The 21934-nt window shown below is 43.3% G+C and overlaps 1 protein-coding gene across 1 annotated transcript in view; it reads right to left on the bottom strand.

The window, feature by feature from the left end:
* Window positions 1-931: 931 nt before the first annotated feature.
* PCCB (propionyl-CoA carboxylase subunit beta) overlaps window positions 932-21934 on the bottom strand; it is a 1126289-nt gene continuing 1105286 nt past the window's right edge. The window contains exon 15 of the mRNA XM_044070351.1: window positions 932-1336. Coding sequence (XP_043926286.1) covers window positions 1215-1336 — 122 coding nt within the window. The 3' untranslated portion in view covers window positions 932-1214. The remainder of the gene's footprint in view (window positions 1337-21934) is intronic.

The raw sequence follows: 21934 nt of genomic DNA on the forward strand, positions 1-21934 counted from the left end.
ACAATGGTCTGGCAAACTACTCCAATTGTCCCCCTTGCTTAATAAACGTATTGGATTGCACTGACTGTTCAGAGTTACTACAGTTGTCAATTGTGACTCCTAAGCATTAAAATAAAGGGATACTCATCTCCTGATTTTTTTTCTGACTGACCTGTGACTATTTACTTGATGCTGTGACTTTACTAAAATCATTAATTTAATGTTTTATAATGTATAATTACTACACATCAATTTACATTATTACATACAGACTAATTTTAGCTATTCTATTACATATCGCTGTATTTAATATCACTGTGTCCAGGTCATGGCTGAAAGTGAATAAGTATATTTAACTTGGTAAACAAATACAGTTCACTGTCATACATATGCTGATCAGATGCTCATGACGATTGCTCTGTTTTGGGAACAGCCACCTGTAAAACGCTGTACATGCTGACTTTCATTTAACCTTATTTTTTTCTAGCAACCATGTTTCAGTCATCAAAGTAATAATATTGAAAAGCACTGTTGCTACCTCTTCTAAAAAAATGCATTAACCCACCAGGTCTTGCACTATGAAAGTTAGTCACAAACAAAAAAAATCACAGCAACCTGGTAAAAAGGGATGTACTTTCCTTTTAGATCCAGTTGTCATGTGGCTGTCAGGATACAGCTGGGATAATACAAAAGAAATATGTAAAATATTTCAGTGAGACTCAGCTGATGGCTGAATACATAACTTTATATCATTTACTCCCTGAGATCACTGTAAAGACAATGAACACAATTAACTGGCTAGTGACAGGATATAGAAATACAATACAATATTAGCTTTCTCCAAACAGTCCATGAGGGAGCGTGTGTGCTGAATGTGATGGACTAGCACCCTGTCCAAAAGGGGTTTAATGACTTGCACCCACTGGCTGCCAGGAAAGGAAAGGAAATCAAATTGTCAGAAAATGAATGTCATTTAATAAATACTTTCACATGATCTCAGTAATAATGTTTATGATTCATGCTCTAAATGTTCACAAGGAAGATCATTTTACTTATATTTCTTGTACATCTACAATATGTACATGCAAAACATGTACTAAAATTTTAATTAACAAATCAATACATGTTTATTACAATTTAGTGACATTTTTTTCATTGTTTGTCTCAGTTGTAAATTATATTAGCCTCCCTTCCTCAGCTGCAACTTTTCAGTACAAAGCACAACGCAGCTCAGTTCAAAGTGGAATGTTGGCATGTTTCTTCCAAGGGTTTGACTGCTTCTTGCTGACTAGTACATCCAAATCCCGGCATATGCGCATTCGAGTTGTAGAGGGCTGAATAATGTCATCAACAAATCCTGTGGAAAAGAAAAAAATGTTAAGCAAATTCTAAATATCCATGCTGCAAACTAATGGCAATAACAAAAAGTGTATTTTAACAATTTCTTAAATATTTCTGCTTCCTCTAGCTCAGGCCTGTTTTATGCCTTTACCTGGACAGCAAAACTGGCATGTTTGAAAGAAAAAAAAAAAACAAATATTTTTTCAAGATGTGGCGACTGCAAACTTCAAGTCATCATCAAAGGCATGGGCAATTTTTTGTAACCTTTCATTACCATGAGTGTTTTACTTTTTTCTTTCATCTTCAGTTTTTTTTTCCAACAGAAGGTAACTTTTTAAATCATGGCTTATACAGAAAACAAAAATTAGTTCCCCCAATTACTCTCTTCCTTACTGAGGATATGATGCAGACAACGGCAACTACAGTTTATTTAGCTCTTGTTGCAAACATGATACAGAAAACCCATGAGCCATGTATCTATATGGGCTACTACTGTCATGAAGATCAACACAAGGCAGCACTGGAACAGCAGCACATTCAGATAGACAGACCTTGAGCCTGGCTGTGGCTAAACAGTAGAGAGAGGATTATGTCTCTAGTGCTTTGTCTCTGAGAGGTAGCAGGCCCTGTCCTGAGATGTCATGGAATGGATGTCCACCATTCATGAAACTGTAGACTTTTCATGTTCTGCTCTCCATAAGGGTCAGACCCATCCTGAGAACGGCAACTTCACGTACATATGAGGTTTAGGCAATATAGGCCATCACTGAAGGGGCAGACACTGAAAGAATCAGAAGTGTCTATTCTAGTTTTCCTGTCACAACATCAAACTTTTAGATGATATCTACTCTGTGGCAGGTACCCCTGCATCTATCACAAACCCAAAACACCTAAAAATGTAGGCAACCAAGTTTTTCAGAATTTGACGATTTTGAGACCCAGAAAAAGGTATGCACTATTGCTCCCTTATTATCCTAGGCATTCTGGATCTTCGCCCCCTGCAGGTCTCACACAATATTTCCCAGACTCTTGTATTTACAATTACAATTTCAGTCTCTGCAGTGACACTACAGCAAACACTGTAGTGGTCTTCCATTTTTCTTCCTGCTTGGGTGGAGGTCGTATTATCAGTGAAGTGGCATCAGTCAGTCATCAGATTACATCATCTTACGCTACGACTGTTAGGAAGAAAACATTTATCTGTAGAGTGCTGATGTGCTCAGCTGGCTCTACCTGCTGCCTCACTCCTTGCTATTCCCCACACCCTTTGTCATAATTCTGGTATCTTGCTTTTCACCACCCTTTCTGGCAAGAAATTCTGACTTCTCCACTCCTCAACCACTCTTCCCAAATACTTGAAGCTGCTTAGGTGTGTTCCACTATTTTCTCTTCTATCCCAGTTCTCAGCTTCTGATTTCCCCCATTTTCTGCCATTACAACTGTTTTAGCTACACTCAGTTTCATGCTGTGTGCCTTCAGTTTTGCATTCCATTCTGCTATTCTTTGCTGAACTTCTTGTTCAGTCTGCCTGTAATTCCACATCGTCTGCATAAAGCAACTTAGTTGATCTGTCCCCTCTGACATGTTTTGCTAATGTAGTCCCTCACCAGTATGAACAAGAGTGGGCTCAAAGCTGAACCCTGATACATCCCCACTCCCACTTGGAACCCATCTGTGAGTCTAAATACTGTTTATACTTGTGTAATTTAACCCTTCAATATACAGTTATCTGCCCATTTAATATTTAGTCCCAAGGGCAACTTACTTACTACTACATAATATCCAAGTCATACACTTCAGTTCATTAATACATTCTCATATCTCACTGTACACTACTACACTTCACCAGTTAGCATTATGTCTGATCTTTAAGACATAACACTTCATTACATCTACATTCTCACATCTCACTTTACATTATCACACTTTACCAGTCTGTAGTATGTTCTTGCTTTAACCAAGATATCACTTCATTCACTAATTATCATAATCAACATAGGATAAAGGGCTCATTATCAATTTTTATATGTTACTTCTTAAATGTCCAATATGAGCAGCATGTCCAGTCAAATAAATCACAGTAAGTATGACTGATTTAAACCTTGTCCATCTGGACTAAGCACACACTATGGGTCATGGCAATCAAACTTTCATTTAAATTTGCATTTTCCCTTATGCATCTTCAAAACATTTATCAACATTAGTAAATCTTTGTCGCATGGCTCCCCATTAAACATATAAATAGCCAGCTTTCATCCCTCATATTTAAACACAGCTGAGGCACCTCACTATTAATTATCTCTTAATGCCAACTCTGTAGCACAGGTGGATGAAGCAGCTATGTGACTCAGATGACCTGAGCTGGAATAATGGCTCAGGCACTACAAGAGTTGGGAAGAGAAGGATGGGAGTTTATGGTATTGGGTTCACCTATCCGGGGGGGGGGGGGAATATAGTGGTTCCCAGTTGGCTAGTGCTACTGCTATGGTATAAGTGGAGCCTTGCATAATAAATAGAGAGCCAGAATTGAGAAGGACATAGTAAGTCAGTGATGGTACCACTAGCTGGTGTGTACGAAGGACCATGCATACACGTGTATAAGGGCATAGGCTCACATCACCACCAGTCTGGGGTGAGGACTACTAAACAAACCCTCATTGCTGGGATGCCTGTGATGGTGCATGCAGCCTTCATTGTTGCCTGAATGATGACCCTTCCTGGCCATCTCCTCATCAGTACTGTACTGAACTCATCCCTAGTACATAGTAATGACATGGTAGTCTGCAGGCATGGGGGGGGGGGGGAGATACAGGAAAAAAAAATCTCTTACCTGCAACAGTGTTATGGAGGGATAAAGCCCTGATTATAATCAAAGCAACCTGAGCTTTATTAACATCTTGGGTACTTGACAGTACAGCCAGGGAGGATGTGGTGTGCCCATCTTTGGGAGGATGGACAGTGGTTCCAACCTGGTTTGTGTTACTGCTGTGATGACATGGCCTTGGCTGGACATGAGTGCCTTTCATGTGGGGAGCTAATGCTGGGGAAGGTGCAGGGATTGCTGCCCAAGTCAATGATGGAACACCCTGTCAGCTCACATGGGGTGAACATGTATGCATGCATGGCCAATGGGGCATAAGTGACCCTTTTCATGAATTAAGTGCACACATCACCAACAAGAGTGGAGTTAAACCATAAAACTGAAAAGCTCTCATTGCTGGGATGCCGGCAAGAGCACAGGGCACCCTTGTAGCTCCCTTGATGATGCCTTCCCCCAAATGGTGTATGTTTAATCAAAGGGAGGTTTGATGGTCGGCAGGCATGGTGGTAAAAGTAACACAAAAATAATAACATTATCTCTTATTAATAACATTGAATATTTTATTATTCAATTCAGCCAATATTTACCTGCACAGATAATGATAACAGACAAATTTACTGTGCTTTACATCAAAACTCAACTTCTATGAATTGCTCTTGATCACCTTGGTATCAAATAATTTTCATGAAGAAGATGTACCATGCATTTCACATCACTACAGTAAAAACATAGTCATATGGCTGACCTTTCATCTTTTCTGCTATATCTGTTATAAAAAGAAGTTATGTACTTACCATAATGTTCCATCTGTGTTGTCAATCTTCATTTATCTTTGACCTTTGGGTACTTGGTTCCGATCCTTGGAACCGGCTCGGCCATTACACAGCTTTCTCAGCCAAAAACTTTTGAGTTAAGACTCTATCCACAATACCCCTCTCCATATTACTTTAGATCGAGTTTGCAACCACATAGAAAAGATAGAGGAATTTACAACTAAAAGAAGAAACCACGTCCAAGGTCAAACCTGATGAAGTTACCAGAACAAGCGTCTGATCCTCCAGGAACTCAACAGGAGGAAGAAGGAGGGTGGGGTGTCAAGGACAGATGAAGATCGACAACACAGATGGAATGTTATGGTAAGTACATAACTTCTTTATTTGATGTCGATCTTCATCTATCCTTGACCTTTGGGACACAGTCCCCAGCTACTTTAGGTCCTGGGTGGCCTTATGGAAGGATATTTCTGAGAACCACAAAACCAAAGGAAGCTTTTTTCCTGGAGACCAAATCCAATTTATAATGAGTGATAAAGGTATGTGGAGTAGCCCATGTTGCTGCTGCTCATATCTCATCCAATGAACCCTTGGAATGGAAAACAGCTGACATGGCTACTAATCTGGTGGAATGCGCTCTCACAGGCGCAGGTAACTTGAGATTCTTGTTATTATATATATAAGTAACACAGTCTCTCAGCCATTTTGACAAGGTAACTTTTGAAATGGATTCTCCTAGAGTTGAACTGAAAAAAGATACAAACAACTAATCCAATTTTCTAAATTCTTTAGTTCTGCTGAGGTAGAAATGTAATTGTCTGTGAACATACAGCAAATGTAAGCAATTTTCACATTTGTTGGAAAAATTGAGAAAGAAAACGGGCAAGTCAATAGTTTAATTAAAATTGGATTCTGAGACCACCATAGGAAGAAAGCATGGGTTGGTTCTTAGTGAAACTCTAATCTTACGAAAAACCAAATATAGGGGGTTTTGAGCATAAGGCTTGAATCACAGAAATTTGTCTGGCAGAGGTAATGCCCATCAGAAAAACAGTTTTCCATGAGAGAAATTTTAAGTAACATGTCACTGCTGGTTCAAAGGGGGGAGCACCAAGGACTGCAAAGCCAAGGTCAGATCCCAAGGGACTAGAGGGTCTTTAAACATAGGCTTTAATCGCAAAACTTCTTTTAGAAACACTTTACATAATCTATGGGAAATTAGTGATTGGTCTTCAAAGTCATTATGGAAATTAGAAATGGCAGCGAAATGGACCTTAATTGTGGAAACAGAAGCTCCCTGATCAAAAAGTATGGCTAAAAATTCCCAAACTTTCTCTAATGGGGAAATTAAATTATTCTGCCTGGTGAGTAGCGGAATTGGTGGAAACACTCAGTAAACTTGAGGCTTTGAAAGTTGGGGTGCACTAGTCCCTACGGGTGAGACAGCAGGTCTGGAACTGGGTCCAGAATCCATGGATGGTGAATCAGGTAAGGCCATAGGAAGGGGAAAACAAATCTGACGAGGCCAGAAGGGTGCAATGAGGATCACTTTGCTTCTCAATCTGCTTGCTTTCTTCAAAAGAAGGGAATGACAGGTAAGGGGGAAAGGCATAGAGTAGACCCGAGGACCAATCGAGAAGGACAGCATCTCTCTGGAACTCCCCCTGAGGGGGGATTAGGGCAAAGTAGCTCCTGCATTTGTTGTTCATGGGTGATGCAAAGAGGTCACAGCAAGGCTGGCACCAGTGACAAAAAATCTCCTTCATCACTCTGGAATTAAGAGACCCCTCATGCAGCAGGAGAATGCATCTGCTCAGTTTGTCCATTATCACATTTGAGCTCCCTGGATGTGGGTTGCTATTACAAAGCAGTTGGAGGATATCACCCATTGCCACACTCTGAGTGCTTCCTGACACAGGGGATAAGACTTGGTTCCACCCTGCAGACCACCGACGTCTTGTCTGATTGAACTGCAATTGTTCCTAGAGGGAGGACGGATTGAAAGGCCTGGAATGCTAAGTGCACTCCCATCAATTCCAGAACATTAATATGCAGGTTGGTCTCTATCGAGGACCAAGTGTCTTGGACTGTTCTTCCCAGATAATGTCCCCCCACCCCATCTGGGAGGTGTCCATGGTCACTATGGCCTTGGGTTGAGGGGGAACAAAGGCCCGGCCCAAAAGAATTTCCTCGAATTCCATCCACCAGGATAAGTCCTTCTTGTAGCGACTGGTGATAAGAATTGGGTAAGTCACTGGATGGCTAGAATGGACCACTGGGATGCTAGAAGCCATTGCAGCAACTGCATGTGGAGTCTTACTAGAGGAACCAAGGTAATGGTCACTGTCATGGACCCTAAAGCTTGGAGAACTAGAAATGCAGGAAATTTGTCTTTGGAGAGAATGGCTTGTACTTGGGATTTTATCTTCTGTAGCTTGTGAAGAGGAAGGGAAGCTACACAAGAGATGGTATTCAGACAAACTCCTATGAACTCTAGATCTTGAGTGGGGCTTAGCTGAGGTTCTGATTGATTCACTGTGATGCCCAGATGAGCGAACAGATGCAGAATGAAGTCTGTTGCTTATAGCAGTAGATACCTGGTGTGGGCAGTGATAAGCCACTCCTCTACATAAGGAAACACCCAGAATCCGTGCACTCTCAAGTGAGCTGTGACTGCTGCCAGACATTTGGTGAACACCCTGAGGGCTGTGGTGAGACCAAAGGGCAGCACTCTGAACTGAAAGTGACTGGCTCTTAGGCGAAAGTGGAGGAACCTTCTGGAGTGTTTGTCCATTTTATGTTGTAATATGCTTCTTGAAGGTCTATTAAGCACATACAATTTTTTCCTCTAGAAAGGGAAGTATAGACTGAATCTTGATCATCTGGAACTTTAATTGCTGAACGAACTTGTTCAGAATGCTGACATCTAAAATTGGTCTCAAGTATCCTGTCTTTTTTGGCACTAAAAAGAACCTTGAGTAAAATCTGGATCCAATCTGGTTTGGTGGGAGTTCTTGGATGACTCTTTTCTCTAGCAGCTTTTGAATCTCTAAGGCTGCTTGGTCCCTCTGACTGGATGGCACATCAGGGAGTCTTCATTTTGATTTCAGAAAAAGGGTGAAGGGGATATAGTAACCTCTGGCAATAACCTTCTGCACCTAAGCATCTGAAGTTATTTTTTGCAAGGCTGTTGAGTGCAGTGAAAACCTTTCCCTGACTGCTTCCAGAGGTAAGCAATCTGGCCTCCTTTCAAGAGCGCTGGTAGGTTTGCCCAGAGGAGGAATCTCTGGACCCCTGATTCTGCAAGCCACCTCTGCCTCGGGGTTGGCACCTTCCATTAGAACTCTCCCCTCTGCCCCAAGAGGAGCCTCCAACACATGTGCCCTGAAAGCCCCTTGGGATGTTTTGAACCACATCTTTCTGCTCCTCTGATTCCTAGAGTACGACGGTTTGGGAGCAGAAAAATGTATACCCACTGCAGATACGGTCTTTCCATCCTTCTCACACCTGGCTAGAGTTTCTTTGACTTTGGTGCTGAATAAAGAAGATCCATCAAAAGGAGAGTCAATGAAAGAAGACTTGAATTGCTCTGAAAACTCACACAGGCGCATCCAGGTGTATCATCTTACGGCAACCCTTGAACCAGCAGACTTGGTTGCCCCTTCAGCTGCATGCGCAACGATCCTCAAGGACGAGTTGGAAATAGACTCCAGGGTGGCTAGCTGGGAGGCCACTTTGTCCTGGACCTCCTCAGACACAGCTCCTGTAAGGGTATCTGATAGTTCCTTGATCAGGTCCCTCTGGAACCTAGTGAAATGTGCCAATTCAAAGATCTTAATGCGAAGGCCAATGAAGTGTATACCTGCTTTCCGAATCTGCCCATCACCCTGGACTCTCGGTTGGGAGGATGAACAGAGGAACTCTCCTCAGCTAGTTCCTTTTTGGTGGAGGTACCACCACCATGGCATCTACTGCTAACCCTTTTGCCCAGTGCTGTTGGGCCTCAGGAGCAGATAGTACTTTGTCAGGTCTCTGTGGAATTGGTTCTATGGAATCAGGAGCTTTCCAAGCCTGCTGCGCAATCAATTTAATGAGATTGTCAGTGGGAGGGATCACCCAAGAACTATATAGGCGAGCACCAAAGGCTTGCAAGTACACTGATCCCTCAGAGTTAGGGTCTTTGGGCTTCCAGTTACCCCTCTGTTTGAGGATCTCTAGGATGTCTCTGAAAGAGACGTCTTCTGGGAGTGACTGGGGTGAACCCTCCTCATCATCGAAGTCTGTGTCTTCCACGACCAATTCCTCAGGGGAACCTAAGTGTTTCCTCTTACACTTTTTCTTCCAGAGAGGCTCCTCAGTGGGAATCTCTGAAGAGGACTTGGAAGAAGAGGGGTCCTTTGCAGGGGGATCATGCAGTCTAGGTGTCCACTGTCCAGGCATGGAGGTTGGTGGCAGCTCTGGGCAAGAAGGCGTCTAGGAATAAAACTCCGACACAAAAGGGGCCAGCTGAGAGCCTGCAGAGGCCAATGCCCTCTCCATTGCCTGAAAGGCAGGCCCCCCCAAAGAGGGATGGGAGCTCAGAAATGAGAAAGACAACCTCGGAACCGAGGTCACACTCCGCTCTGATAGACTTACCTCCAAAGCAAGAACTGAGGAATAGCCCACAGCCACCAGGGTTTCCAGAGTTAAGGATGACTCCGAATAAAAGGTAGGAGCCAATGCAAAACCTTCAAACCCAATGGTGGAGTCACAGCCCTGGGAGTCTGCCAATTCTGAAAGAAATGAAGAAGTCAGAGCAGATTCTGGAACTGAAGGCGAAAAGACTGTCAGCACCAGAGCAGCTAGAACCAGTGGGATTGGAGTGGGATGCTCTAAGCCCTCCAAGGAGGTTAGAGAAGAAAGATTAGTTGGAGTCTTGGGAGAAAACTCCCAACTCCAGAGGGGAGAGGAGTCCGGGAAGAGACAGAAAGACACCTGGCCATTAGGACCTGATCCACCAACCTCACGTCTACTTCGGTGAGACTCCTGGAGGAATGGACAGATAACCCAAAAGGGGATTCTGGCCTTTCTAGGAAAAGACTGGGAAGCTGCCCCATGAAGGGGTCAATACAGGGTGAATATCTTGTCCTGTTTGTATATATTAATTCTGATTTCGGCACTGAGAGGGTTTGCAATGTCTGCTGCAGTGCAGTAGGAGAGATCAGCACCGACCAGGAAACTGAAGAAGTCGGTGCTGACAAGACCGGCACTGAGGTTTGTGGTGCCAAAGTGGACAGTGCTGAGGGGGTAGTCTGCTCCAAAGTCTTGGAACCTTAGCCTTTATTTCCACAGAAGTGGTTGGAATGGACGGTTTATGGTTTTTAGCCACTGGTGCCAAAGGAGAAGTCAGTAATGAGTGGCTTGTCTTGGTACTAGAGTCCATTTCAGAAGGTGATATATTGGCCTTGGATAAGGTTTCTTTCAAGGAACACTTGATAAGCATTTTAATATTAACTTATTTCTTTGCTCTACCAAGACCTGGTTATGAAGGCCTGGCAGACAGTACATCCCTGGTCCAAATGGGCTGGGCCCAAATAATATATTCATGAAGAGTGTCCATCAGAGTTTGGCATCTTTCTCCTGCAATCCTGGCACTGTTTAAAACTCGTAGTGCCTTTTGATTTTTCAGCCATGTTGATAAACACAAAGCAAAATAGCGGTCAACAGGCGGAACACACACACACACACACACACACACACACACCATGAAAACAGGAAAAAAAACTATCAACAATGGTAGACAGGGTTACCAAGAGATTGGTAAAAGAGAAAGGCAATACCAACTGTGGTAACACATACCCAAAGAGGCAGAGAAGGAAGGATAGAGGAAGGTGTAATACCAACGATGGCGGGGACAGAATACCATAAGGTATGGAATAGAAACACTCACATGACCAGAAAGATGGGAAGAGATAAAAAATGCAAATATATATACATATATATATAAATATGGGTCTACTGCTTTACATCGAAAATACACTTCTTCGAAATAAAGCATTAGACCCTACACTTCAGAGGAGGTCCACTTCAACAAAAAGTGCACTTTCGCTGAAGTCTAGTTCCTCGAGCTACCCAAAAAAACCCAAAAAAACAGTAAAACATGTTTTTGCAGGAGGGCAAGCCCCCCTGCACCCCCCATGTGGGGGGCTGTGACCCCACACATGCCCTACTTAAACATACCAACTCCGAGATCGCACTACAGCGGGGAAAAGAGAATATTCCAAGTCCGCGATGTAGTGTGACTGCCGAAGTCAATGTACGAAGTTTCACTATACTTCAAACAAGTGGACTTGGTGAAGTGAAAAGTACAGTTTTGTACCTACCATAAATGTAGATGTTCGAAGATCCACATTGCTGCAGTCCTAACACTTGGGTAGTCCGCTGTCCCAGTCGGCCCGAATACCAAAGTATAAGGCTGACGTCGGTCAAGGCGCATTTGTCTGACATCAGGACGTCAGGGTACAAATGCGCATGACCGACGTCATATCCTCAGTCTTTTCTTGCCCCAGATGTCAGAAGACCCTAAAAAGATAAGGCCAAAACCAAAAACACCAAAACACTCCTGTACCTAATATATGTACAATATATACAAATTTACAAAAAATAGAACCTCACCCACACAACCACCCCTAAACACAGAGGGGAAGGAGGGAGGGAAAATTGGACTGCAGCAATGTGGATCTTCGAACATCTACATTTATGGTAGGTACAAAACTGTACTATGTTCTTCATCTCACATTGCTGCAGTCCTAACACTTGGGTAGAATCCCAAAGCAGAGGTAAGGGAGGATGGCTAAACTATAATGAAACAGGAGCTGCCAAAATGCCCTGCAACACAGCAGTGGCAAAACCAGCCCTGGACTTAGAATTGAGAGGAAGGTGGTAATGCTTGGAGAAAGTATGCACTGAACTCCAAGTAGCTGCCTCCAAAATATCCTTAGTTGCCACCCCCCTTAGAAATGCTGTAGAAGTGGCAGTAGCCCTAGTGGAATGAGGCCTAATCCCAGCTGGAATCTCCTTGCCATGATGGGAGTAACAGAATGCAATGCAAAACCCAATCCACTTAGATATAGTTTGTTTTGACACAGGCTTGCCCTGAGAACTCAAAGCAAAAGAAACAAACAACTGCTGAGACTGCCTAAAATCCCTAGTCCTGCTTAAATAATAACGCAACTGCCTGTGTACATCTAAAGTGTGCAAAATCTTTTGAGATCTATTTTGGGGATCTGCATAAAAAGTAGGCAAATGAATAGTTTGGTTTAAAGTCACATTAGAAACCACCTTAGGCATAAATGAAGGATTAGTGCGTAATGATACCCTATCCTTATGAAAAATCAAAAAGGCTCAACCGCCATAAGGGCCTGCAATTCAGAAACCCTTCTTGCAGAAGTAATGGCCAACAAAAAAGCAGTCTTCCATGACAAGTATTTCAACTCAGCAGTAGCCGCAGGCTCAAAAGGTTGTAGAGTAAGTTTCTCCAACACAAAATTGAGGTCCCAAGCAGGAGTAGGAGCTCTATTGGGGGTCTTATATTCTTTGCCCTCTAAGAAATTGCTTGAACAAAGGATGAGAAAACAATGGTGGGTCACAATCATAGTGAGCTGAAATTGCTGCAGCATGAATCTTAATGGAAGAGAAAGACAAACCTTTGTCCAATAGCTCAGTAAGATATTGAAGAGCCACACTCAAATTAGGCTCAGAAACATCCAAATCCTTTGCTGCACTCCAAAATAAAAATCTCTTCCATTTTTCTGCATACACTTTACGTGTACTAGGTCTTCTGGCTTCCATAATCACATTCAAAACTTGTTGAGGAAGTTGAGACCTGCTGTGGTTCAAAACAGAATATGCCAGGCTGTTAGATGAAGAGAGTGAAGCTTGACATTGAGCAGATGACCGTCCCTCTGAGACAAAAGGTGTGGAATTAAAGGTAAAGGCCATGGAGGCTTTCTTACCAGATTCCGCAGTAATGGGTACCAGTGTTCCCGAGGCCAATCTGGAGCTATCAAAATCATCCTTGGCTTGTCTTGTCTGACCTTTAGGAGTACCTTTGGGAGGAGAGGCAGAGGTGGAAAGGCATACACATGAAGATTTTCCCAACTGAACGAAAGAGCATCCACTTTCCAAGCTGTGTGATGAAACCTTTTCGTGCAAAACTTTGGCAGCTGGTGGTTTAGTGGAGAAGCGAACAGATCTATGTCTGGAGTTCCCCATGACACTGTCAATTTTTGAAATACATGAAGATCCAGTTTCCACTCGTGGGGATCCATGATTTGCCTGATTAACACATCTGCTAAGGAGTTCTGTGCTCCTGGCAGAAACCTTGCCTGAAGAGTAAGCTGCAAGCTGAGCGCAGTCTCCCACAAAATCATTGCTTGCCTGCATAGAGGATAAGAATGTGTTCCCCCTTGCTTGTTGATGTACCACATGACAGTTGTGTTGTCTGTTAGAATCAACACCTGCCCTGGAAGAAGTAACTCCTTGAAAGCCATCAATGCAAACTGGACTGCTAACATCTCCTTCATGTTGATATGTAGATGCTGTAGTCTGGCAGGCCACTTGTCTTGTATCCACTTTCCATTCAGATGAGCTCCCCAAGCTATGTCTGAGGCATCTGTCGTTAGAATCTGACTCGCCTCTGGCCGGGTCACAGAGAGTCCCTTGTTTAGGTGACATTCCTGAGCCCACCACAAAAATTCCTTTTGAATGCAAGGTATTATTTGAATGACAGTGTCCAGATCCTGGCAGTGCTGTGTCCATACATTTTGAGATACCATTGTAGCTTCCTCATATGCAGTTTGGCATTGGGAAGCACCAGAATACAAGATGCCATGAACCCTAATGCTTGAAGGACTGTCCTTGCAGTCAGCACGGACTGATGAGATAGTTGATGGAAGTAAAGGGATAGACTCTTTTGTTTGTCCGGGGTTAAAAGGCCATCTGGGCTGCTGTATTCAGTCTCACACCCAGAAAGCACATGTCTTGAGAGGGTACTAGACTGGACTTTATTTCGTTCACAGAATACCCCAGGCATCTTAGCACTGCTATCACATATTCCAGATGCTGAAGAAGCTCGTCCTTTTCTTGAGCCAGAATCAGACAGTCGTCCAAGTAAGGATAGATTTGTATTCCTTTTAGCCTGAAAAAAGCTACAACTGGAGCCAGAACTTTTGTGAATACTCTGGGCACAGTAGATAAGCCAAAGGGCAATGCAGAGAACTGATAATGGGAATTTCCAGCTCGGAAACGCAGATACTTCCTGCAACTGAGTCTGATAGGCACATGAAGGTAAGCCTCCTTGAGATCTAAAGTTACCATCCAGTGATCTTTGCCCAGCAGAGGTAAAAGCTGTTGTAACGTCAACATTTTGAACTTGGGAATGTCCAAATAAGTGTTGAGGATAGACAAATCCAAAATTGGTCTCCACGTGTTCCCCTTTTTGGTACTAGGAACAGGCGAGAATAAAATCCTAGGCCCCTTTCTGGCACAGGAACCGCTGAATGGCCCCTATCTGGAGCAACAGAGAAATTTGCTTGTGAGCCTCTTTTCTTTGTATAGGAGGAATGTCTGGCATGCCTTTGAAAGGAGGCAAGGTATGGAAATAAAACCTGTAACCGTGGTGAACGATATCCAATACCCATCTGTCTTGGGTAATAACACTCCAATTTTCTTTGAAAAGTGCCAGCCTTCCTCCCAAAGGTGCTGCCAGTCGAGAAGGCTCTGGCAGCTGAAAAGGCAAGTCATTGGGTCTGCTTACGAAAGGACTGACCCCTGCCCTCACCAGAAGACTGGGCAGGCGAACTGCCTGTTCTAGGCCTAAAAGAACCTTGAGCTCTGCCCCTACCACGTCTAGATCTACCCCTAGACTGAGAATCATAAGAAGGATAAGTTCACCCCTTAGTAGGCCAATTTCTACTAAACTTTGGAGGCTGAACCTGCAAAAAATCTTTAACAGTCTGCATAGACTTAGCCTTGTCCTCCATTTTCTTTAAAACTGCGTCCACAGGCGCACCAAATAACACATCAGATTGTAAAGGAGCATCTGAAATCCTTGTCTTTACATGTTCAGCTAAATTCTGATCCTTGAGCCAGGCGTGCCTGCGAAGAACAGAACCAGTGGCTGCCACCCTCGAAGAGGCCTGTACAGCATCAAAACCACATTGCAAGGAATGCTTACCCACCTGTTCAGAAACATGAACTAAATCCTGCAACTCTTTACACTCAATACCTTCCGCCAGAGCATCTACCTTAGACTTCAATTGAGAAAGGAGATAATTTTGGTATTTCAACATGTGAAACTGGCAATTCAAAGCCCTCATGGCTAAAGTGGAAGAAGTATACACCTTTTTTCCCCATCTATCCAAAGCCCTTGCCTCTTTATCAGAAGGAACAGGATTTTTAACAACAGAAGCCTTAACACCTTAGGGCCCTGAGAAACAGTTTCTGGGTCTGCCCTAGGACTCTTAAAAAGATACTTATGAGCTTCAGGCACCCTATAATACCTGTCCGGTTTAACTGGGGCAGGAGGCAAAGAATCAGGGTTCAGGGAAGCCTCTGCAAAAACATCCTCTACCACATCCAGCACAGGAGGTATAGCTAAAGGCCTATGCTGGGGTAGAAACAAAAATTCCCTAAGCCTTTTCCTAGAATCAGAGAAATCTTGACCTTCCCATTTAAAATGCTCCCTCATGGAAAGAAGAGTCTCTGAAAAAGAAAAATCCTCAGGAGGAGAAGCCGAAGGTGTAGAGTCATCTACATCAGAATCAGAATAAGGAGGATACTCCTGCAAGTCTTCAGCCGAAGACTCAGAAGCCTCCGAACACTGCTCAAAACTCTCAAGCTCAGGTTCCACCCTAGGCCTCTTATCAGGGGGGGGGTATAGAACCTCTAATCATAGTAATCAAATCTTCTGCCATTTTAAGCATATGTTTCTTAGGCAGAGACCCTGAAGAACTAGGGGAGACCCCACTGAAGTTAACCCTGGCCTGCCTCTAGAAGGAGCCTTGGAAACAGAAGGGAGGGCCTAACCACCTTAGGAAGGGAGGGAGAACAGCTACCTGAGAAGCCCCTTCAGCCTGGCCTACCTCCTGAGAGGACACATCTTGTAACAGTAAAGTCTCTCCCTGAGAATCCAAAGGAACTTCTGGTAGAACCACCGGCTCCACCGAGCCCTCTAAAGAACCGACGTCCGGGACAGACGGTTCTTCCACCCTAGGCTTCGCTGCTTTGTCCTTGCGCTTTTTAGGCAGCGGGCGCGGAGCATCCGACGGCATGTTGTAATTACAACGCTTCCCAAAACTAACCTGGCACAATCTAATCTTCTCTTAATAGTGCGTTTGTTAAATCTAGCACAAGAGCGACAGCCAACAACGTCGTGCTCAGGCCCTAAGCAAGGTATACACAATGTATGGTAATCTCTATGAGGTATCTGTTTCCCACAAGAAATACAGTTATTCACTTTTTCTGACATCCGGTTAAATACTGAGGCAAGAAAAACCAAAATATTCCCCAACGGGTACTTAGCCAACTTTGATTCGGTCTGAAACTCCGACTTCAGAAAATTTCAGAACGCCAACCTGCACTCGCAATACTGCTTCTGCATCGGACCATGCGGCAAAAAAGACTGAGGATATGACGTCGGTCATGCGCATTTGTACCCTGGCGCCCTGATGTCAGACAAATGCGCCTTGACCGACGTCAGCCTTATACTTTGGTATTCGGGCCGACTGGGACAGCGGACTACCCAAGTGTTAGGACTGCAGCTATGTGAGATGAAGAACATCTTCGAACATATGCACGGATCCCATATATATATATATATATATATATATATATATATATATATATATATATATATATATATATATATATATATATATATATATATATATATATATATATATATATATATATCTACTTCAGTAGATTGAACTTTTAAATGTTCGATGCCCATATGGCTGAGACCATAACATCGAACATTTAAAAGTTCGAACACTGAAGTAAAACAAAACTAAATGTGCGTAGCAGGAGGGCAAGCCCCCCCTGCACCCCCCACGCTACTTAAATATACCAACTCCGAGATTGCACTACATTGTGGAAAAGGGAAATCTTCCTGTTCTGCACTGTACGGGGGATCTCCATTCAGTCCGTTCGAACTTTTAAAAGTTCGATCAAATGGTCTCGGCCGTATGAGCTTCGAACTTTTTAAAGTTCGATCAACTGAAGGGGACCCATATAATATACATATTATATAAACAGGAAGATTGGATTAGCTATTAATAACCAAGAAAATTTTACTTAGCTGCGAGAGAAAATGGATGATGCGTCTTGTGACAAGACTGGCAAACAACATTTGAGGTAATATGGAGATGGGTATTGTGGGTAGAGTCTTAGCTGAAGAGTTTTTGGCTGGCACGGGCTGTGTAATGGCTGAGCCGCTTCCGAGGATCGGAAACCAAGTACTTGAAGGTCAAGGATAGATGAAGACTGACAACATCAGATCATAAAATATCTCTGACTTGCACCTTAGCAGCTTCATGTGTTATCTTTATCATATTTTATATTATCTCTATCCACTCAGTGCTGTTAAGTGGCATTCAAATACACATGTAACAGCAAAGTTCAAGTTCATATCACCATGGCTACAGTAACTTGAATAAGAAAATCCCACAATACTATAAAAATGAAAAAAAAAATCATTATTTACAAAGGAATATTTACAAGATTTTTTATAATATAGTTTATATAGTATTTACATTTTAAGTACAGTTCATCAGCTAGCATCTTCAAGGACAGTTTTTCTTCCCAAAAGAAGTAATTTTATACCTATAGACTAGCTCATATTTACCAAACATTATCTAAAGCATTTACAGGCATTCTCAGTGAACAGGTGCTTCTTCAACTTGCCTTTGAGAACAGATAATCCTTTCCCGAGGTATAGCTAGCTATTTTTGCAACTGATGCCATCCCTTGATCTAGACCCCCCCCCCCCCGAAAAAAAAAATATTTCTTCTTTTAAACTGCACTAACTGCTGTTACGGTTTATTACACACATGGAACATGAAAAAAATCTCTTTCTTTTAAATGTAGCAGGCAGTTACTCTAGTTTATAACTGACCAAAAATGCAATATCAGCATTTAGTTCTAAATGCTGACATGTATTATAGAGCAATCAGGATCAGCCTATCGCTCCCCCTTTACCTCTGCTCTAGCTATGCTGGTATGAAATTCAAGGACAATGGCTTAATTTCAGAAAAAAACTTTTTTTTACCTATACTTAGACCATGTGGTGGTCTTGTTAGAAGAGAACAGTTGCTATTATTTCTGACCATGCATGGTATAGTCTTGACCATTAATTTTAATACTTTGTGTAGCAAGGTATAACACAGAAAGGTAGCCCTGCTACAGATTGCCAACCAATTAAATTTGTTTAGGTGGTCCTTGTGGTGCATCAGAGGAATTAAAAAGTTATGTCTTACCATACCTGGGCATCTGTGTTGCCTTCCTTCATTCATCCTCACAATAGGGTCTCTGATCTGGTTCGGCCACATTCCGCAGACTTGGATCTGACTCTCAAGTTCCTCCCTCATACCCATAATTCCCTGCATCCACCCGACTACCATAGATCGAGTTTGCCAATTCCAAACATTCAGCAGTCATACATAAAAGACTGGCAAAAGAGGCTCAGACATAGAACATAACAGTCCCTACATCATCCAGGTTCCTCAAGAAACAAAGGAGGGGGATGGTTGGGATGGGAAAGTGATGATGAAGGAAGGAAGACAACACAGATGCCAAGTTATGGTAAGACATAACTTTTTAATGTGATGTTGTCTCCTTCATTCCTCCTAACGATAGGGTCAGAGTCCCTAGATATGTCAACCCTGGGTGTCCCTCATGGAAGGATATGCCGGAGCACCATTGAAACAAAGGAGGCCCTGCTTCTGGAAATAACATCCAACTTATAATGCGACACAAAGGTGTAATTATTAATCCTTGAAGCTGCTGCACAAATGTCATCAATAGAGGTTCTAGAATAGAAAGCCGAGGAAGTAGCCGTAGCTCTGGTAGAATGTGCCCTAGGAGGTTTAGGTAACTCCAATCCTTTGGATGAGTAAATGAAAGAAATGCAGTTGGAAATCCATTTTGCCAAGATAATTTTCTATACCCCTTATCCAAGCCTGTTAGAAGAGGAGGCTACAAAAAGCTGATCAGACTTCCTGTGTTGTTTAGTCTTGTTTAGGTAAAAACAGTTGTCTATGAAGGTCTAGAAGATGAAGGACATACTTCCCTTTGTTAGAGAAATTGGGAAAGAACACTGGCAATTATATGGATTGATAAATATTGCTCTCTGTAGGTACTTTAGGCACAAAGGATGGATTAGTGCTTGAGGACACACTATTTTTATGGAACAGAATATAAGGAGGGTTAAAGGATAAAGGTTGAAGCTCAGAAATTCTCTTAGTGTTAGTAACCACCACCAAAAGGGCTGTCTTCCAAGACAGAAATTTCATGCCACAACTAGCTGCTGGTTCAAAGGGTCCCTGTGTCAACGCCTGCAGCACAAGAGTAAGATCCCAGGGGGAAGAAGGATCCCTAATGGGGGGAATTAATAATAAAACACCTTTCATGAAGGATTTACACAGTCTGAATGTGAAAATAGAACGTGACTGACTTGCTGTATGAAAATTGGAAATAGCAGCTAACTGCAATTTGATAGTGGAGAAGCTAGCATCTTCATCAAAAAGGGTACTGTGAAAGAGCAAAACATCTGAAACAGGTGCTGAGAAGGGGTACATGTTATTGTTTGTGGCCCAGACAATAAATCTCTTCCAGTTACTACTGTAAACCTTTTTGGTGGAAGTCTTTTGCAATGTCAGAAGAATTTTTCGGACCAGGGACAGAAGCCTGGATTGTCTCATTAGGGTTGGAAGTGGAGAAACCAAGCAGTCAATTTGAGAGTTCAAAGATATGGACATTGCATCCCTGACAGGTAAGAAAGGAGGTCCTGAGTGGGCTCCAGTATCCAAGGAGGATATTTCAGATGAGACCAATGGAAGGGGAACCACACTTGATGAGGCCATAAAGGGGCAATGAGGATGACTGAGCTCTTCAACCTTCTTCCTTCTGAAGAAGCTTTAGGATGAGCGGTAGAGGAGGGTAAGCATACAGGAGACCCAAAGGCCAACTGCAGACTACAGGATCTCTCAGGGACTCCTCCGGAGGGATCAGAGTGAAGAACTTGCTGCATTTGTTGTTGAGGGGGGAGGCAAAGAGGTCGTAGCAAGGTTGACCCCAAGTGCTGAAGATCATGTTTGCTACTGACTGGTTGAGGGACTACTAGTTTGGAATCAGGAGCGATCTTCTGAGTCTGTCTGCCAGATCATTGGTTCTCCCGGGATATGCGTTGTAATCAGACGGTGGTCTGAATATATCACCCACTCCTACACTCTCATGGCCTCCCTGCACAAGGCATAAGAACATGTTTCTCCTTGCTTGTTGATGTACCAGACAACTGACATGTCAGTGTGTACCGCAAAAGTCCCCAAAGGGAGAACGTCCTGAAAGGCTTGCAACGTTAGGAGGACAGCTTTCATCTCTAAGACACTGATATGCAACTTGGTCTCAGGAGGTGACCATGTGTCTTGGACCATCTTCCCTTTGTAATGCCTGCAACCTGAACTGGGAAGCATCCATAGCCACAGTGGCTATCAAGGGGTTGTTCACAAATGGACTGCTATGAATAACATTGTGTGACTGAATCCACCAATTGACTCCCATCTGTAGGCATCATATCAATCTGATGCAACAGGGCAAGGGCTGAGACAGAATGGACCATTGACTGGCTAGCGTCCACTGTAAGACCTGCATGAAAAACCTGGCTAGGGGAACTAACGGAATAGCTGCAGACATGGACCCTAGGACATGCAGGATCAATTGAGCCATAGGGGCTTGTAGGGCTAATAGCTGCTGTACCTGATTCTTCAGAGGGGCTACTCGGTGTAGAGGAAGAGAAGCTATCTGATCCCTTGTGTTGAGCTGCATACCTATGAATTCTAAATTCTGAACCAAAGTAGGGCTGGACTTGCTCATGTTTACAGTGATACCCAGGGACAATACAAGTAATCCCTGGCTTGGGTTAGTCAGTGCCTCGGGGGAGCGGTTAGGAGCCAATTGTCTAAATATGGAAACACTTCAATCCCCTGAGCCACAGGTGAGCGGCTACCATTGCCATGCATTTGGTGAACACCCGGGGGGCTGTGGTGAGCCCAAAGGGCAGTGCTCTAAACTAGTAGTGATTGGCTCCCAACTGGAAGTGCAGATATCTCCTGGAGTGCTGTCTATTTTGATGTAATAGTATGCGTCCTTGAGATCTATCAAGCACATCCAGTCGTCCTTGTGCAACAGTGGCAGAACGGACTGAAATGTAACCATTTGGAACCTCGCCTTCTTTTTGTATTGGTTTAACATGCTGAGATCCAGAATGGGTCTTAGGTCACCTATCTTTTTTGGCACCAAAGAGAAGGGGGAGTAGATTCCAAATCCTCTCTGTTCATTTGGGACCTCCTGGATGACTCTTTTTTGCAACAGCTGTTGGATTTCCTGTGCTGCCGTTTCCCATTGATTGGGTGGTACATTGGGAAGGCTTTTGAAGTTCGAAGGTGGAAGAGAAAAGGGAATATAATAACCTCTGGATATTACACTTAGCACACAATGGTTTCGAGTCAAATGGGTCCAGGCTTCAGGGTGCAAAGCTAATCATCCCCTGACTGCCTCCACAAACAGACAGTCAGACAGCACTTCAGGAGCACTGGTAGGGATTATCGGGAAGGGGTTCCCTAAAGCCTTGGTTCTGCAGACTCCCTATGGCTCTAGGGTGGTGTATACCATCAAACCCTCCCCCTTTACCTCTAGAGGAGGGTTCTCAGAATAGGTCCTGGAAAGGCCCTTGTGACTTGTGGAACCACATTTTCTTATCCCC

Source organism: Protopterus annectens, chromosome 4.part1 (assembly GCF_019279795.1).
Source record: "Protopterus annectens isolate FY-2018-M chromosome 4.part1, PAN1.0, whole genome shotgun sequence".
In the NCBI taxonomy this organism is placed as follows: Eukaryota; Metazoa; Chordata; order Ceratodontiformes; family Protopteridae; genus Protopterus; species Protopterus annectens.